General features: G+C 45.0%; 1 protein-coding gene and 1 pseudogene across 5 annotated transcripts in view; one reads left to right on the top strand and one right to left on the bottom strand.

Annotated features, from left to right (window-relative positions):
- Slc8a3 (solute carrier family 8 member A3) overlaps window positions 1-19,871 on the bottom strand; it is a 115,658-nt gene that overhangs the window by 11,134 nt on the left and 84,653 nt on the right. For 3 of the 5 annotated variants that reach the window (XM_035445636.1, XM_035445638.1, XM_027418417.2), the window contains exon 2: window positions 3,273-3,376. In XM_035445636.1, coding sequence (XP_035301527.1) covers window positions 3,273-3,376 — 104 coding nt within the window. Of the gene's footprint in view, window positions 1-3,272; window positions 3,377-5,587; window positions 5,695-19,871 lie in introns of all 5 variants that reach the window. The other 2 variants (XM_035445635.1, XM_035445637.1) reach the window with 1 other exon arrangement.
- Window positions 11,912-12,032, top strand: LOC113835136 (annotated as a pseudogene).

Raw genomic sequence — 19,871 nt, 5'->3', positions numbered from 1 at the left:
TGTTTTAGCAGCTGAGCAACAGTTGATTTTCCTAGCTGTTTCCATCTACACCATGAAGGCAATTAGTTGGTCAGTGGATATTCTCATAGATAGACAGCCAGGTAGGTAGTTTATTTTGCTCCTTCTCTGGGTCTGCAGGAAGAACCCTTCAGGTCCTAAAGTTCAGGCAGAGGCTGAAGATCCCAAAGCATCAGTGACCCAGGCAAGACAGACACTCTCTGCTTCTTGTCTTCGTGAATCTGAGGTCTCTAATTAAGAAGTAACGGAAGCATCTGTGAGATCCGTGGAGGTCAACAGTGAGTGACTGACGACCACCAAGGTGTTTTCCTTGCTTTCCCATGTATGGATCTTCAAGCTCAGGTGAGAGTTATTCATCCCTGCTCAGGTCCCACAGAGACAATTAGGAAAGAAGATAGCTCAGGAAACATGTGGGGGGTGGGGCACTGGACAAGGTGTGTCCCTGGATGTGGAAAGAAGAGAAAGAAACGGGCCCTACTATTGGATAGAGCTTCCCTCTCCCACTGGAGACTTCCTCTGGCCAGGCTCTGACCCGGTAGCCCAGACAATGCAGCAGCTCGTCTTTGCTCACACTAGTCCACTTTCACACTCTGGGGCTCACTCCACATCAGAGCAATTATGTTTCCTCTCTTCCTCTGCCACAGATCATGCAGAACTTTTAATATCACCTCCGAAGGCTGTTGTGTTTGCTCAGAATAGAATCTCCTATTTCAAGTCCAGTCATTTAAAAAAAAAACCTATTGTCATTTTGACCATGCAGAGACGATGCCAGCCTCCTGAATGCCTAAGTCTCTCCTAGATAGTGGTGATAATGAAAAGCAATTTTCTCTGTACTGCCTCTCACTCTGAAAACAGTAGGGCATCCTGCAAATCAGAATGGATTTTCATTTGACTCTGGATCTAGACAATTGGGTTTTATAACCTTTCACCTCATGGTCTGATGCCAATATTGGGAAGAACTAAAGAAACTGAAAATTAATACCCCAGAGTCTAGGGCCTAGACCATAGGGCAGGAGGCTGGGGAACCCGTACATTTCGTACTGACAACTTCCATCTTAGCACTTTGGTTTTTGGGAAAATCTGGGGGTATACCATACAAATAGTTTTCTGAAATTCTTGTCTCCTTCCACCTTCCCCAGGGCCAGGCTTCACAAGGATTTTTCTGGATTCTTCTTGGTTAAGTAATTCAGTGCCAAAGACAACCTCAGATGGGGAGCAGCCACAGATGTTTGCATTCAGATGGGTCTCCCAAAGAGCACAAGGCTTATCTTAGGACACTTTCTGGCCTACTGTTTGGTAGGGGACTCAAGAGGAGGCAGGAAATAGCTGTTTATAATGATAAAATAAAGTTATGGGTGGGCTTCTAATCTCTTCCTCCTGCCTCTGCCATCCTTTCAGATGCCCTGTTCCACCCAGGGAGCTGCTTTAATCTTCACCTCAGTGAAATTGTTTTACCTGGGCCTTGGGTATCTTTTGTTTCCAGTCAGTCATAAAGATGTGTAGTCAGTGTGCAAAGGGGATGTGATGGAAATGAGATAGGGCAGGCACTGAGACAATTTCTGTGAAAATTCTGGAAAGAGTGGGACCTGGAAGATAGGCTGTAGTAGTGTAAGAGGCAACAGAATGAGATTCTTTTTCTTCTGGCACTCTGGTGGTCAGGCTGGTGGGAACACCTTACTTAGCGGGCAATAGAAGATTGAGCTTGCTTTGCTCCACAGATGCTAGATGTGTCCAAACCAGTGCTGGTACAGAACCAGCGAGTTCTGCAGATGGTTCCAGAGAATGAAAATAACTGACCATCAAGTTTGAGGAGAAGACCTATAGGAGCTCTTTGAAAGTGTTACTATTGATCTCATGCTCTTAGATCTGTCCGTGTAGCTTCCTGTTGATGAATGTGAAACCACTGAAGAGTAGTCGCCCCTCCTAGATAAACAGATGTTTTTGCATTCCCATACCTGTTCCTCCAACATTTCCAAAGTGGTAGCTTCTGATCATTTTCATTAAGTGAAGAAAGCATCTCTTCTATTTTCCCTGGTTGCAACAATGCCAGTGTCATTCTCTTAAGGATGAGCCTTTGTCTGAGATGTTGAGACTATGTCCCAAGAAAACAAGGAGAGAGTCTACTTCTCTAGTTGGAGGAGAGAAGTGCCTTGGCATCTGAGCATTATCTTCACTTGCAGATACTAAGCAAAGGCAGGTATCCATCAGCTGGTTGTCCACTGGCTGTCTTTAGTATCTCGGTGATTGAAACCACTACTCCGTTGAGAGTTCCTTTCTCTGATAATCATAAATAAATATTCTGGGCTTTCCCAAAGTCTGTTCTTTACCAGGACCCATGGGTTCAGGGAACATCTGAACCTAAAACAACTTACTTTCTCTTACAGATTTTTCAATTTTCTGTTTTCATTATCCCAAAGTATCCCACATAAGGTACCTCACTTTAGTTTATGAAGAAAGTAGGATGGAGTGGATGGGATGTCAAATGGAGAAAGGAGAGCTTGGGATTCCATGTTGCAGGGCCACTTCAGAAAGCCAGCTATCTCCCAGAGAGCTCTGAGACCATGGCCAACTGGTATACCTCCCCATGCCATGGTCTACCCAACTGGGAATAGCCAGATAATGCACTTACCTCTAGGAAGAGCAGAGAGGCCTGTGGGCCACTCTGCAAGCAAACAGCCTGCCAAGCATTCAATAGAGGTTGAGGAATGCAGCAGAAAACGGTCAAAGCATTATAGCAACATGGGCCCCACCCTTCCTCCAAGAACCACCAACTATTGTCAAACCCAGCTAGATAGAAAGGTGGCAAGGAAGGGGCACAAGCATGCAAAACATCACATTCCTTTCTTTTTCTTCTCCTCCCCACCCACCAAGGAGTTTTCACGTTGATAAGTATGGGGCAGAGAATAGGGGAAAGTGCAGGGAACAGTAACAACTGGATAGCACAACACAGAATAATTCATTAGGGCAATGAGGAGTTGAGGCTGCAGTACTGCCCAGAAGGTGGGAAAGGAGGAATATGGAAATAAACTACAGCTAAGAAGGCAGAGATGACACCGAAACAGGGTGGGAGCGAGAATTCAGGAGGGAAAAGAATACAATTTCTGTCAATAGGAGAAGGAGGAGAAGGGAACAAAAGGTGGGGCAAAAATAGGGTCACTTTCTCTTTTTTATTGTTTCCTTGTTAGTTCAAATTTCATTTTTTTCTTTTCTTTGCTTTTTCTTGGTTGTTGCTTTGATTTTAAAGAATCTCACACCTGATATTCCACGTTCCATCCATTTCGGTTCACCAAGGGCAATGAAGAAATTCTCTTGCCTTTCGTATTCCTCCTCATCTACTATTTTAACCCTTATGGTTTTCCTGTAGGGACAACAAAAGAGAGAGTGTCGACTAGGTGGGCAGGTTTGTTGTTCACCTGGACCACAGACTTTAATAACCATTCCCATCACTCTTGGCACATGCAGCCCCGTCCTGCCATGGTGGCCTTAGGCAGGACTATGGTGGATTGTGCTGTCTTACAAAAAAAATGCTCTTAGCTTTTCTTGCCTCCTTGGTCATAGTCGTTCTTATAGGTGAGAGGGAAAAGGAACCAGGAGGACAAGGACAAGTGGGCAAAGGGAGCCAAGAAGAAGGAAGGGAGAGCAAAGATCATGGAGGGGAGGGGTCATTTTAGATCCTGCTAATGGTTAGTAGGAAGTAAGTCGGGCAGCACATTCCATTGGTGTCACATGGTAACAGGAGCATTTCTTTAGGTGTCAAGTAAATGACCTGCCTACTGGGAATAACCCATAACCCTTCTACAATGAAGACTGCACCTGCAGAACCTAGGGCTTCAGTCCCTTCTTTTTCCTCATTAAGGAAAAATTTAAAAAGTATTTATGAAGAGGGAGACTAGAGAGAGGGGGAGAGAAAGGGGTATGGAGAAAGGGAGGAAAGGTTTTATTAATTTTCTCATTCTTTATCCTTTAGGGAGGTTCAGGAGTGGGGGTCAAAATAAGTGTTACCTTCAATATGATACACGAATATTACATTATTGACATCCTGTTGTAGAGGGATGGTGTGCCCTAAGGCTGACCTAAATGCTGATTAACCTAGGTTCACAACACAAGGTTGTGGAGATAGCTGTCTATTTCTGGGTATCAACACAGTGGAGTGTCATTTAGAAATAAAAGCTAGTTTTGTTTTTTTTTGAAAAATACTCCACTCGAACCTCATCCAGTCACATGATCATGTGGAGAGGTTCCAGTGGGGACCTGGATTTTCATGTTTGTCTTCTCTAGGAATGTCATAGAACCACAGTGGTGGTTAGCAGGTCCAGTTAGGGATCTAGCTGGAATTGTTTTTCTCCGTGGGTTATTTGTGACAGGGAGGACACTGGGACCCAATTCCCTCAAAGGGAAAAGAGAATAAGTGACAACTTAAATGTTCTTGGATCCTCTGATGTTCCTTTGACATTCTGAAGACATGCTTCCCTTTGCTACCAATAAAGCACAAGCAGTACTGAGCTTGTGTGTGTGTGTGTGTGTGTGTGTGTGTGTGTGTGTGTGTGTGTGTGTTTTACTTAGGATTCTTTACATACCTTGTTGGGTAAACAAAATCATTGAGCATTTGGAGGTCAGAGACTTCTCTGCCTGTAAGATGTGAGCCTGTTTTGTTACCACAAGGCCTTGTACCAGGTTGAAGTAAGCCTGACTTAGAGAGTCATGATGATAGTTTGGTCAAGGAATACTGACTCATCCATCAACTCTAGAGCACAACTTATCCTAGGAGGGATCGTCTGACTTCCTCTTGGAGGCTGGAGCTATACAAGGTCATTCAGCTACACAAGGACAAGCACAGCTCTGTCCATTCTGAAAAGTCTCATGGGCTTGCAGGGAAAGCTTCCCCTTAGGTCAGAATTTTCTCTTTGCTATTCCCTCTAGCTCCCCTTAATAGGGAGAGTAGAATACAGCAAGAAGGCCTTTGATGGAGATCTCTACTTTAAGCTCAGTCAAGGTCAGGGAGAGAAACAAGCTTTGATAGCAGAGACATAGCAGATACGATGGCTCTGAAGGGCTCCTTGGGGGAGTGGGACAAAGTATGGTCCAAATATATTAGTTCTCAACTTCCTAGGATATAAACTCAGCTTTGATAATAATGTTACTTGTGGAAATTTGTACTGAGAGTCTGTTTCTCATGATTCCTCCTGTCTGTAAACCTACCTGTCTTTCTTGCCTCCACACTACATCACAGAAAGCGTCACTTGCCATATTCTTAGAGCGTGGGTCTCTCTCTCTCTCTCTCTCTCTCTCTCTCTCTCTCTCTCTCTCTCTGTCTCTCTCTCTCTCCTCTACTCACCCATATTCATTTTGCCACCCCAGACAAACTGCCATCGTTTCTTGAAGACTTCTCTATGGATACCATGTGACATGTTGGCAGGTGTTAGGACAGAGAAAGGAGAAGTGAACAGAGCAAGAGAGGAAGGAAAGAGGAAGGTAGAAGGCAAGAGGAAGAGAAGGAAAAGGATTGGAGAGAGGAAGAAAGGAAGGAGAAAAGACTGTTACTGTTAGTGTGGAGGACAGGGTACTACACCTTTCTGAACACTTATATCCACCATGCGGGGGCCCAGCATCTCAATGAAGTAATTCTTGTTTTTCTCATACGCCTCATCATCAATTACCTTGATGTGAATTGTTTTGCTGTGGACGGAAAAATAAAGTATCATAAGCCAGGAGCAGAATCGGGACAAGGCAGCTGGAGAAGAAACAGAAAGAGAAGGAGAGAGAAAGAGACCCAGAAAGTTCCAAGTTGACCCCAATTCCACAAAGCGCATGGTGAAAGGTGGCTGTCCTGGCCCTCCAGCCTCAGTAAGTCCTCTTGGGTTGCATGTGGCTGCATGTCATAACCATACTAGAAGACTGGAGAAAGTCAAAGGTTCCAAGTTCCAATCCCAGAAATGCTATGTGATCTTGGACAAATAATTTAACCATTATACAAACAAGACAAATAATGTTTATGTGATATCAGGGATTGTGTACCATCCCCTTTATCCATTAGGGATATGTTTCAATACCCCAGTGATCATATGAAACCATGGGTAGTACTGACCCTCATACATGCTACCTGTGCATACCTATGAACGAGTTTAGTTTATAGATTAGGCAAGATATGAGATTAACAACTAATAATAAAATAGAAGAATTATAACATTACCAGTTGGGTGTGGTGATACTCACTTGTAACCCAAGTACTCAAAGGCTGTGAGGAAGGAGGATCACAGTGAGTTTGGGGCCAGTATGAACCACAGAGTGAGTTTGAGGATAACCTGGACTACAAAACCAATTCCCTATCTCAGGAACTAAACCAAAACAAAAATACTCACAATACACTGTAATAGAAGCTATTGAAAATTTATGAATGGTTTATTTCTGGCGTTTCCCCTTTAGTATTTTCAGACATTGGTTTTTCACAGGTAACAGAGACTGTCTTGTTCCCACACTTAGAATTTAAAACCATTAATGCCTATGCATTGTATCTAGTGGTGAGTTTCACTTTGACAATTTTCAGAGATACACATATCATGCTTGCCAGCATCCAGTCCTCACAGCCCCCGTCTCAGCTTCTCCTCTCTCCCTATTCCCCATAGTCTCTCTGAAGATGGATGAAAGGCTCCTGCATACATAAGAAGATTGTTCTCACAGGGCTTCTCATGAGGCCTATTCTTCATCTCTTTGCTTTTGGAACAAGGAAGAATTTTTTTGTTGTTGGTTTTACTTCTAGAACCAGCAGATGATGATTGAAAGTGCTTATTTTATACAAAGAACAGAAAGAGAGGGACAAATAGACCTGTGGGAATCCTGCCCAGAATAGTAGATGCTCTCTACTTTTTGTGCGGTGGCGGAGATCACAGGGAGCCAGGAGAACTGCTTGGTTTGCGTCACACATTGTCTAGTTCACAGCGACTGGGAGATGCTGTCTACAAAGTGATACTGCAGTCTGGGGACCAGAGGGCTGGCTACATAACTCTGTAGCTGTCTAAGTTGGGATCGGTGTCTAAGCTCTACAGGGACCCTTTGGCCAACACCACCCCCAATATCCCACATAGCTTTGTGTATAGAGGGTGATTTTTGTAGAGCAAATGTGTAGGTAACTATTTTGTGCCACCTACCCACCCACCCCATGCTTCTCCTTTCTCCAGTTGCTTTAAAAAGAGATGTAAGCCTATGCCCCCAAGCTGTTGCTTATGATGGGGTATTCCAGGACCAGACCCAGCCCACACATATCACCTCAACTGGAGGGTAAGTGGCCTGGTGCTGTTGTGGCATAGAACTGCATCTCTCTGTAGCATAGGCATGCAGAGCTCCACAGGACCTTGGTCTACTCCCATCAATAGCCCCTTCCAACATCCCTCTAACAGGATTGACAGAGGAGACAGAGGTCTTCTGTTCCAACCTTTCTTCTCTTTAAATGAAGCACAGCTATCTTTACAGCCTAACTTGACACAAACTTCTTTGTTCTCCTAAGCCTCCCCAAGAGTTTGCTTAGGTGTCCATGGCTCCTCTACTAACCTCACTCACTGGGCCCATCCCTGATGAAGTGAGTGTAACAGTTGCCCATCCTGCCCTGGACCCTGCCACTAATTGCTTCTGAAATGACACTGTAAACCTTGATGACCTCTATACCCACTGCAGTCCATGAAACTCTGGGTAGCTACCGTGGGAATCAATGTCCTTGCAGCCCACGAAAACCACAGCACTGTGGCTTTCCTTCTTTTGGGGACTGATAGCTTGGATTGAAATCTTTCCTCTACCCTCACCTATTTGGGTAGCCTTGAGCAATTTGATAAAGTCCTCAAGTTGTAACATGTTCCAAGTGTGAAGTCTCAAGTGCAAAATGGCACAGCAGTGTTAGCTCGGTGGTATCCCTCTAACAACAAGGAAGCACACAAAGGGGAGAGTTTACCAAATAGAAACAATGGCCACTGAACATAACAACAACCCCAGTTCGAGAGTCACACATAAGGGGATCTTTTCATCTCCAGTCATTAAGTCAGAAAATAAGGGGGTGCCAGAAAATAGTACTTTCAGTAAATAGAAGTCAGGAAAAGAAAGGGCTGGATAAACCAAGATAATACATCCCTAAATGGATTATTACAGGGGATTGGAGTGCTAGGAGGCTACAGGGAGAGACTCACATTCTCTAAAAATCCGGCCTCTGCCATCATCAGTGACAAGCTTGGAGCTGGAGAGAACATGTTATACAACGTGGCTTGTGTTTGTTTTGATCTCGAATGAACAGATAAACAGAAAAAAAGACTCCACGGACATCTGAGTAGAAGACAAGAGAAAGGAAGACAGGTGCTGAGTAGCAGAAGGAGGAAACGAAGCTAGCTGGCTGGAAAGACCAGCTGGAGGGTGGGACGAGTGAAGGAGGCAGGGTGTGGGGTTCCCCCAGTGAGCTCATTCCTGGGAAAGACATCACATCTGTTCCCACGGAAGGTGTTACCCTGCTTGGAGAAATCCCTCACAGCTCCCCCAAACTGACAACGTTTTCGTTTCTGTCCCACACACAAGTGAGACCACAGAACACTAACTAGGAGTCACCAGCTGGGCCTTGAGTTCTTTCCAAACTTGTTCCCTCAACTTCAGTCAGCGGCACAGTCATCTACCACTTGGCTCTGGCCTGAACCTGCAATCACCCCTCTCCCATTTTTGTGCTCTGATTCCATCTTCCCTCCTCTCCAGCCACCTCCTGCCCCAAACTCCTTGACCACCACCCTTCCTTCTGCTACCAAGATCAGGACACCACGAGCTCTCCCTTGGACTGTTGCAGCCTCTGAAGAGACTCTCCTGTCTTGGGCTATGTTTCTTCTCTCTTCAACCCCTTGCCCATATTACAGCCACAGTGACAGATTTAAAAGGCAGTGTAGCCAGATATGGGGGCACACACTTGTAACCCAAGCACTCCAGAGACAAAAGGAGGACTGCAAGTTTGAGACCAGGCTGACTGACCTACATAATTACAGGCTTTCCAGTGAGACCCTGATTCAAAAACAAAGTTCCGATCCTTCCATACCCCCTGCTTTTGGAGTAAGCAAAATCCTGTGTCCTAGAGGAGCTTCTCCATCCAGCTGCACTGAGCTTGAGATTGAACTCATCACAAGATCCCCTTGCTCTGCTCCCAGGCATTGTGTTTTTTCTGTCCCTCAGATTGGGTTGATTCCCACTCAGGGTAAGCTTCCTCATGTTCCTTGTGTGGGATGCTCTTCACCTACACCTGGACTTATCCTCATCTGTTGGGTTTTCTTGTCCACCTTGCCTCCCTGGAGAAGCCTTCCATAGCCACCTTAGTCCCGAGAATCCGCTCTCACCACAGATTGTATTCGATTCCATCGCACAGTGGTGTGATGTTCATGGTTTGAAGTTATCTTGTTGGTTACCATTTCCTATCAGTCTGTTCCCATTTGTGTGTAAACTCCATGAGAGCAGGGACTGAGCCTGTCTTACCCGAGGCTTTAGTCCCTGCCTGGTACATGCCCAGCACACAGGACACCCTCAGAAAGACCTTGTAGAGTAATGACCGGTGAGTGGTTGTTAACACACTGGAGTCTCATGTCTTTCTGCTATAAAAACATGTGTCAAAGGGTAAAAAAAATACTTTGATTGTTACTGTGATGGCATGCCCAAGGATTCTGAGGGACACAATGCCTGGGAGCCAGTGCCTCTCAACTGAGGCCTTTAGCTTATATAACCATCTCCATTTGTCTACTCTGTGGAAGATGGTGTCCACAACCAACATTGGAGCCATTAATTCAGGTGAAGAGTTCATAATGCTTCATTCAGTGTTGCCAGTGTTTCCTTGCAGCTCAGTGGCTGCTTCTAAATAGACATGGACATGGGCTGTCAGCTGTCTGGAGAGCCAGTGATGCCATTGGAGGCTACAGGGCCAGCACCTGCCTTTCCTACTAGCCTTCTGCTGAGAGGTGCCAGAATATGTGGTGTTCCCAGTTTGGGACCTGGCTGTGCCTCTTGGAGAGGACTCTCCTAGGAGATCTCCCAGTAACCCCAGAGGGATTAGGAAAACATTTTCCAGGCCTGGCTGGCCTCTCAGAACATTGCTCTGCATGGAGAGCACCCAATCTGAATGAGCCTCTGAATTTCATTCCTTTTTGACTGCTGAGTTCCTTTAGATTTAAAGGGGCAGAAATGGCATTCATTAATTGAATGATACGTCAAAGGGCCACCCTGAGAGGGAATCGGCCCTTCTGGAAAGTGATCTCTGAAAGGGTCATGTCCAGTTACTCTCAAAGCAGAATACAGTCCCTAGTCTCTGCAGCAATGAGCATAGCCAAGGGTCAGCTCTGCATTTACAGGCCTGCTGGAGCCCCACATTTGCCCCAAATTGGCCTTAGGAAGTGGAGTTGGAGGGAGACAGCAAGATCCACAGCTCCAACTCCCTTCTTCTTGTACGTCAAGAAGAGAAGTGAAAAAGCAGCAGTGGTCCAGGAATAGATGGTTCCTGTGCCCTGAAATTGATAAATCCCCTTCTTGGAAAGGCAAGGGGAATAATCCATAAAATAATTTATTTAACAGTGTGTCTGCTCCATGCACTGCAGACAGAAAATGGCTGGTTATCTGATTCATGGCTTTAGAGATGTTAGGTCTCTCTTTCTGGCTCTCTTTCTCTGGCGGGGATCTTATTTAAAAGGATAATTTTGATCCAAACAGGAAAGCCTTTTTTATTGTATAGACATAAAACTTCAGACCCAGGGGAAAACCTTCTAATAATTAGGAAGAGAGAGCTGCCGGCTCTGTAGGACCTGTGTCAAGCCCAGTCAAAGGCTCTTCACCTTCCACTTTACTTCCTTGTCCACTTGAGCATCTACAAACCTCTCATTTTAGGCAAGTAATTTCTAGAGGGCTGTTGAATAACAAATCTAGGAAAGATTATTGTGCCTGGGTTAGACAGAGAAACTCCTTCAGTTAGAGATTCAGCTACATGGGGGATTTGTTGACATTACAGACATTTTCTTGACTGAACAGACAGGGGCCAAACTAAAGCAGGGTTGCAATACTGCATAACTGCAGGGCCCCACAGAGCCTCCTGCTCTTGGGTCAAACAGACAAACTTCTTGAAGAATAGAATCTCAAAACAGGCTATTCACAAATGAAGGGAGTCAGAGATCGTAATACCTTTCACGAGCTGAGGAGGCTTGGGCACACAATGTAAGGAGACAACAGAAATCTCAGCACTCAAGCTAAATGACATCGTAATACTATATTAAAAAAATCAGAGTTAATGGGGAAAATCCATCATGAGTGAAATGCTAAATTTTAGATGAAGACAGGTTCCCAAGCTGCACCTGCCTAGCTCTCCTCAGTGCCCCCACTCTTCTCTTAGCATGTTTCTGCATTCACGTGCTACCTGGTATTTGGTGTCATGACAGGAAGAATGGCAGATAGGAATGCAGCTGGGTTTCGGCTCCTTCATTCATGTTTGTCCTCCTAAGCCATCTGCTTTTATCCAAGGAAAGCTAGGGACTCTTCTCTGGGATGTTTATGGGCAACAATAGGAACAAAATCCCCACAACCCTTGGTTTTTGTAATTTGCAGATTTCATTCAAACACAAAGGTGTGCATTGTGCAGGTGTGCATGTGTGTATGTATATATGTGCTTGTGAGTGTGTACATGTGTGTATGTGTGTTCATTGTGTCCCGGTGTGTGTACGTGTGCGCGCATGAGCATGTGTGTGTGTACATACATGTGTGTACATGTGTGCATGGGTGTGTGCATGCTTGTGTGTTTGTGTGTGAGCACGTCTCTCTGTACGCATGTGTGTGCATGTTCCTCGTGTCCTGATACAGTCTGTTCTTTCATTAGCCAGGGTCTTTCTGTAGCTTTGAAGAGAAAACTGTTAGTATTTGTGTGTTGTTGAGCTGCCAACCAAAGATTTAAAGATAGGTTCAAAAATAAGTCCTCTTCTGCAGCCCAGAGCTCATTGTTCAGAATGAGTTTTGATACATATGAGAAGGACTGTGATACCAGAGAGCTCAAAGTGATGATGGTGTTCATACAAAAGTCAGCCCCAAGAATAAAGAATAGGTGATTTAAAATTTTAAAAAGTCCTGATGTGCCACTTTTTAACTTAGGTTCCATGACTCAGACCCTGCCACACCTGGAATACAATTGAAACTGAATCGGGGTGGAGAGATGGCAGCTGTTAAGAGAGCCTGCTGCTCTGGAAGATGTTGAATTCTAGTCTCAGCAACCATGTCAGTGGCACACAACTGTCTGTAACTCCAGTTCAAGGAATCTGATGTCTGCTTTGGCCTATAAGAGCACTGGCAGACTTGTGGCAATCTCTCTCTCTCTCTCTCTCTCTCTCTCTCTCTCTCTCTCTCTCACTCCCTCCCCCTCCCTCATTCCCCCTCCCTCACTCCTTCCCTCCTCCCCTTGTGTGTGTGTGTGTGTGTGTGTGTGTGTCTGTCTGTCTGTCTGTCTGTCTGTCTGTCTGTCAGTCTCTCTGTCTCTCTTTCTCACACACACACCACACACACAAATAAAAAAACAAATCTTAAAAAAAAGAACAGGAAAAATGAAAACAAGAAACCCTGAAACTGTATGATCTAACTGAGAAATGGAGACAACAGAATCATTTGGAAGGTGTGAGAAAGCACAGCATCCTGGGCTCCATTCCCAGGGTTCCTGTTGCAGCAGGTCTACACTGGCCCTGAGGATGTGCATTTGTGGACACATGCCCAGGAGCTGCTTGGATGCTGAATGGGCCTGCACAGCCCACCTGGCTTGTTGCATAGGACACCTTCTGCTAGTCTCCCTCTGCTGACTCTGCCCCAGCATCCCCATCTTCTTTTACCTCAAATGCCTAACCCTGATTCCTGCCTCAGGATGTCTGCACTAACGGTTTCCCTTTTCTCAACTGTCACTTCCCAGACAGTCTCATAACCTGGTTCTTTTAAAATGTCTCTGCTTATGTTACTTCTCTGTCTTTTCAACCTGGTCCTCCTCGAATACCTGGTTCCCTCACCAGAGTACTAATGCCATTAAAAGTAGAAACCCTGTCTGTCTCATTTGCCAGCACCTGGCACACCCTCTAGCCCGTGGCAGTCTATATTTATTGAACGGATGCTTTGTGACTAGCTGTAGTGGTGGAGCCGGAGGCTGAACCCAGGGAGTCAGAGCACAGGGCCTCTGCTTAGCACTTAGCATAAGATTACTGTGAGGGATGCAGAAGAACCCTTGGCTGTCTCTCTGGTTCCATTCTTGCACACAGTACTCCATTGACCAGCACTGTCACGAAGCCACCTCTATGAAAAGATAGCTTTAATGCTTTCCCCAACAGTCTGGATCTCTTTCCCTGACCTTCATAACATACACGAAAAGTCACCTTGTATGGAGTCCTCACTCTGCTGCCCCTTCAATTACTTATTATTGCCAATAGTTCTACCCCTCAGCTTTCCCCTACTCATGCCTGGAGTTTCTCTCCATCACTCAGAGCCATCTGTTTGCAGTACTTACAAGTTTTAGCCTTTTGACTAATTGGTGAGACTGTGAGGCTCAGTTTCCTCATCTGAAGGAGGGCACAGTTTAAGACCTACTTCATGGGATCATTGAGAGATGATCCAAAGGAGAGAACACAAGGAAAGCTTGCAGCAAGGAACTGGCAAAGGATAAATAGCTGGAAATGTTAATTTGGTGATGTTCTGTTTAAGCTGTAAGTGATGCAAGTTCTTTTTCCGGTTCCCAGGATGGTCTCATGTGAAGGTTACATACCTAACAGTTCAACAGTGCTGGTTTGGGGCAGGCAGGGTACCTTCTCAACTCCATGGATGGCATGATGAAGAATCATAAAGGGATATGTCTCATTGTCATACTCCTTCCTGCCTATTGGCATTCCCTGTCTTGGTGAATGGGGACTGACCTTTTCTTTTACCTATTGCCCTGTGTCACAGGGTAAACTTCCCTATTATCCAACTCTGCTCTCTTTCTCATTTGCATATTCACACCCCATTATAGATTGACAGATCCCAGGCTCCTGTTTGATTTCCATGGTAGGAGGGAGCCAAAGAGATCAATTTGTGTTCCTGGGGCTTGTGGCTTGGGTAAGAAGTTCTTCAAGGGTGATCAGGGCTTGTTGGGCAACCACTCACACCCAGAGTCTGATTTGTTGGGGACTTTTCCCAGTTCTCAAGTCCCTTTGCTACCCTGCCCCAACTTTGGTGAATTCTCTTGAGCTCTTCCCTGGGTGAGTGAGATGCTGTGCTGTGAGAGTCTGTCCCCGTTTAGAGCTCAGTGGTCCCTTCTTCTCATGTCCACAGCTCTAATCTGTCCACCATGTGCAGAGATTTGCAATCAACACTCCCTTTAAGAAGGGCATTTATATATTTGTTTCCTATTGGAAGAAATAGAATGAGTTTGGGGAAGCCTGGATTTAGAGAGGCCAAATTCAACTGACAGGGGTGCGGGGTAGCCCAGGGAAAGAACATGTTTGTGTATACGACATGTCTGGGGGCTGCTGCCTTCCTGGATGACATCATGGGCATGGAACAGTCGGACAGACTCATTCACCTGAAACAGAAGGAGGTGACATTCCCAGGTGATAAAAGAAAACACAATGACGGTGACAATCATATAATACATTTTAAACTCTACATCTGCCCGGAGGGCTCTTAATCAGGGAATTCAAAGCGCTTTCCCTCCATCTTGCCCATTCATCTTTCCCCACCCCTGGGAAATAGCTGGCAGGTAGGTAGCAGAGCACTATAAATAGAGCACTGTATCATTATCTTTGATGCGAGCACTGTGTATTTAGACAGCATTTTCTCTGAAGCACTCAAGAGCTCCACACACATGATATTATCTAATTCGAACTCATTCACAGAGTAACCCCCACATTTGCTGCCTTCCAGGCAGTTTGGAAAGCTCCGGATCCACAGAAATTCACATTTCCTGTGCCAACTCTCTTCTCTCCCATTCCCATAAAAGGTCACAGGCACTGGCACTTCTCAGGGACGCTCTTGCTAACTAACCTGAAGCAGCCAACACTACAGCTTGCTCACCTCTTCTAGGAATTGGGGGGGTACACAAGCACCCTCACACACCTACTCAGTTTTACAATAATGATACCAAGGGATGTGGGGGTGTACATTTCTTTCCTGCCAGATTGCATGTGAGTCTACTTTCTGGTTTTGTAAAGCCTCACTTTATGTGGCTTCATGATCTTGTAGAGATACAGGGTGGGGGTGAGACTGGAGCGTGTAGTGACCCTATGAGCTCATGGCTGAGGCTAAGCTCCTAGGAGTCGCTGTTTACCTTAAAAGTGTGCATCACCTCCATCCCTCACCTGGTGGACTTCTTCCACTTGTGGGAGCTTCTGTATTCCCTTTGACCAATATCATTGGACAAGTGATATTCTTCTGGAATGTACTTACACTACATGTCCCAGTTATACAGAATTAATTGATTATACATTTGTCTCCTTCCCTGTCACTCCCACTGTCCTAAAGTCTATGAGGACAAGCATTGCGTTTGTTTTAATCAATTGTCTCTATTTCTTGAGGTGAGAGCACATGCCAGATGCTCAATAAAAGCATTGGTTGAGTGAATGAGTGAAGGAATGAGTGGTGATAGGAACCACAGTGAGCACTCTCTGGTCAGGGCTGCCAGCGATACCATTTTACATAGGTCTGAGTGCAGAATCCTGTCATCATGTTCCCTGGAAACTGCTGCCTCTCCTTCACCTCACTCTGGGCTCCTGAAGACAAATGGTGGCAGTTTCATTGAAATCATAGTTTGTTTGGCATCACCCAATACTTTAGTTACACTCAGGACTCGCATCGCTTATGGGATCTGTCTCGAAAGCCTAGCACTTCCAGCAAAATCCACCACCTGCACCTGTCTGTGTAGTGTAGGGGGAGGGAGCAAAGTCTGGAATAATGGAAACTTCAGTTAACATTGGCTCTATTGCTGACAGATGTGTGACCCTGGCCAAGCTTCTATCCACTTTGAGCTTCCGTTTCCTCAGCAGCAATGTGAAGATAACTTCCACACTGGGTGGTTGTGGGAGTTCAGAGAGAAAACACAGGCAGTGGGCCCAGCAAATGGTTGTGCTATCCCTTCTTTTGCCCCTTGACCTCCACTCCCTCCCACTATCCTTTTTTCTGGGGACAAGTTGCCATTTGGATGCTTCTACATCCCGGGTTTTAGGCGCCATGCTGGAAGTGTTGAAACTTGGACTATATTTAGATGCCTTAGCTCTTTTACTTTTTTACACCACTGGGTTGCTATGGTGATGGCAGACTGGGGAGGAGGGAAGGACAGCTTGAAAGAAAGCATGGAGCTCAGCCATGACAATCAGCAGCCTTGGTTGTGGACTGTTTTGTGAGCTGGCACTCTTTAAGGAGCCTTACCTGTGCATTTCATCTGGGGAGGCTGCAAGGAGACAGGTACTGCCTGGTGAACGCCAGAAGGGAAGGGAGAAAGGACTGTGCCAAAAACTGCTTCCTTCACTGGCTGGAACACAGCCTTAAGCCCTGCAGCCTTTCTCAAATGGCTCCACTATCAATCAAGTCAGGCTACAGCCAGTGAGGTTGAGCAGATGAGTAAAATTAGTTGTATTGGAGTTCAGAAGTCGTTCCGACCAGACACCTTCTCAAGAACAAAGTCCTGTCCCTACATCATGGTCCAAGACTGTCATGGGTTTGGTCCATAGGAGGAATCAAAGTCATACAAGGGCAGAAATGAAACTATGCTCAGAACTCTGATAAACTTGGTGAATTTGCAGGTGGGCAGGCAGGCTCTGGGCTGACGACGGGGCTGGGCACTGCAGAAAGATCCAGCGTTCCTAAAGCATTGTTTCACTGAGTCTTTGAAATGGCTTGGGTAAGTAGGATTATCTCTTCATGAGGAAATGACTTGGGGGAGTTGGCAATTTACCCAGTGTCTAACAACTGGTAAATGGCAGAGTTGGGAGTTGAATTCAGGCTGCCTCCAATCCAAAGCCATTGTCCATCCTGATATACCAGTGGTTATCAAAAATAATCCATTAAAGCTGAATATAATTTATATAAAGAAAGGGTACAATGAAATATAACTAAAAGGCAGCTAAAGGCAGAGCTGTCATTATCAGCATGAAGAGTTGACCTTGGACAGTTCTACTTCTAGGAAGAGAGGATTCTGGGTAGGACCTTGCAAAATGTGGTCACTGGTGCATTTATCTTAAAAATTCTGGGGAATGGCAAATGTGGGGCCAGCTGTGCCCAAGTCCAAGATGCTGACCCAGCAGATCTGGAGTGCTAGTGTTCAGACGAAAACCAAAAGATTCTGATTAACACTAATTTTGCTGGGGTATATTTGCAACTGGGAGATGGAACATAATTACATTACATATATTTCTCCTATCTGATTTCTCATTTGTCTGAGATCAAACATTAAGAAATACTCAGGCAGTTGGGCATGGTGGTGAATGCTTTTAATCCCAGCACTTGGGAGACAGAGGCAGGAGGATCTCCAAGTTTAGGGCCAGCCTGATCTACAAAGTGAATTACAAGATAGCCAAGAGAAACCTTGTCTTGAAAAAAAAAAAAAAACAAAAAGAAAAAAGTCAGGCTGGACTGTTCGATGGTTTTCTTACCGTCCTCTGCCTCCATCTGTTGATAAATCTTGGGCTCTAATCTTGGGGCCAACTGCATTTAGAGAAGCTCACAACCATTGCCTGACCTTAGGTCACTGTTGAGCCTAACAGAGCAGGTATTCTTGGGAGGGGTCTCTGGTGGAGAGCATGCAGTCAGAAAGCCTTGCTCAAGAGCATCAAAGGGGCATTTAGCAGATGAAAATTCCTTTTAAAATGTACTACATGAGGTTTGGATTAAAAATATTTATTGGACAAGCACAAAGTCGAGAAAAGTACCTAGGGAAATGGATACTTGATTTCTCATCCTTTGAAGGACAAAAAGACTCATTTGACTAAGGAAGGAGGGTTTGATGCTTCTGTTGAAGGGAACAGGCAAGGCTGAACTATCAATTTTAGATCCCTTAACTCCTTCAAGCTGTATGATGTTTCTCTCCTTTATAATCAACAGCTTCCTCTTGTCCAGACATTGTGCGGCATACAAATAAGTTGCCCACTTGCCTCGAAAGTTTGTACAGCTGTTTTGGAAATCAGTAAGGTGGTTTCTCAGAAAATTTGGAATCAATCTACCTCAAGACACAGCAATACCACTATTGGTCATATATCCAAAAGACACACACTCATACCACAAGATCATTTGCTCAACTATGTTCATAGCAACATTATTCATAATAGCCAGAACCTGAAAACAATCTAGATGCCCCTCAACCAAAGAATGGATAAAGAAAATGTGGAACATTTACACAATGGAGCACTATTCATCGGTAAAAAACAATGACACCTTGAAATTTGCAGGCAAATGGATGAAACTAGAAGAAACCATCCTTAGTGAGGTAACCCAGACCCAGAAAGACAAATATGGTATGTACTTACTGATATGTGAACATGAGGCATAAAACAAAGGATAACCAAAGTATAATCCACAACCCCAGAGAAGCTAGGTAGCAAAAAGACCCTAAGAGAAACATACATGGATTTGCCTAGAAAGGGGAAATAGACAAGATCTCCTGAGTAAATTGGGAGCATGGGAAGGAGGGGGAGGAAGAAGGAGAAAAGGAAGGAGGGAGAACATGAGGGAACAAGAAGGTCAAGTTGGGGAAGGACAGAGAGAGAGAGAGCAAGGAAAAAGGTATTTTGATAGAGGGAACCATTTTGGGATTATCAAGAAACCTGGCACTAAGGGAAATTCCCAAGAATACACACGCATGCCCCCAGATAAAACTCTAAGCAATAGTGGAGAGGGGGACTAATCTGGCCCTCCCCTGTAATCAGACTGAGGACCATGGTAATTGTCAAACCTTTATCCAGGAACTGATGGAAGCAGATGCAAAGTTCCACAACTAACCACTCGGTCAAGTTCCCAGAGTCCAGTCAAAGAGAGGGAGGAGTGATAATATGGGCAAAGGGGTCAAGATTATGATGGGGAAACCCACAGAAATAACTGACCTGAACTAGTGAGAGCTCATTGGCTCCAGACTGACAGTTGTGGAACCTGCATAGGACCAAACTAGACCCCCTGAATGCAGGTGACACAGTGGGTGGATTGGGCAGTCTATGAGGCCACTGGCAGTAGGTTTAGGATCTACCTGTAGTACATGAACTGGATTTTGGGAGTCCATTTCCTATGGAGAGATACCTTTCTCAGCCTAGACACAGGGAGGAGGAAGTTGGTCAGGCTTCATCATGATGATGAGACAGACTTCATTGACTCCCCATGGGAGGCCGTGCCCTCTCTGAGGAGCAGATGGGGGTGGGCTGAGGGGAAGGTAGGGAGGTGGGATGAGGGGAGGGAGGGACAACTGGGATTGATATGTAAACTTAAAAATAAAATAAGAAAAATAACTTGTACACTTCTCCCCTGAACCTTGTGAGGCAACATCAGTATTCCTATTTTTCAGATGAGGAAACAGGAAGCATTGAGAACTTTTGCCCAGCATCACCCAACTAGGAAGTGATAGAATTAGGATTTGGTCTCAATGGTTTGATTCCAAGGTCTGTCTATAGTCTTATCTCATACCAATTCATTAACTATATACCGTTAAAGTAAGTTACCATGATGAGTTTTTCTAAAATATTGAATTATTTCTATTTTTTCTTTTGATCTGGTGACCACATGTAATTGAAGTTCCTAGGAAATACAGTATTGGGTAAAGGGGTATCTCCAAAAAGACTATTTTTGCAATTCTGCAGATTGTATTTTGGAACATTATTTGAAATTGAACCTAGGGC

The sequence above is a fragment of the Cricetulus griseus genome, chromosome 5 (genome assembly GCF_003668045.3).
Source record: "Cricetulus griseus strain 17A/GY chromosome 5, alternate assembly CriGri-PICRH-1.0, whole genome shotgun sequence".
NCBI lineage: Eukaryota > Metazoa > Chordata > Mammalia > Rodentia > Cricetidae > Cricetulus > Cricetulus griseus.
This window is presented reverse-complemented; position numbering and strand designations above follow the sequence as displayed.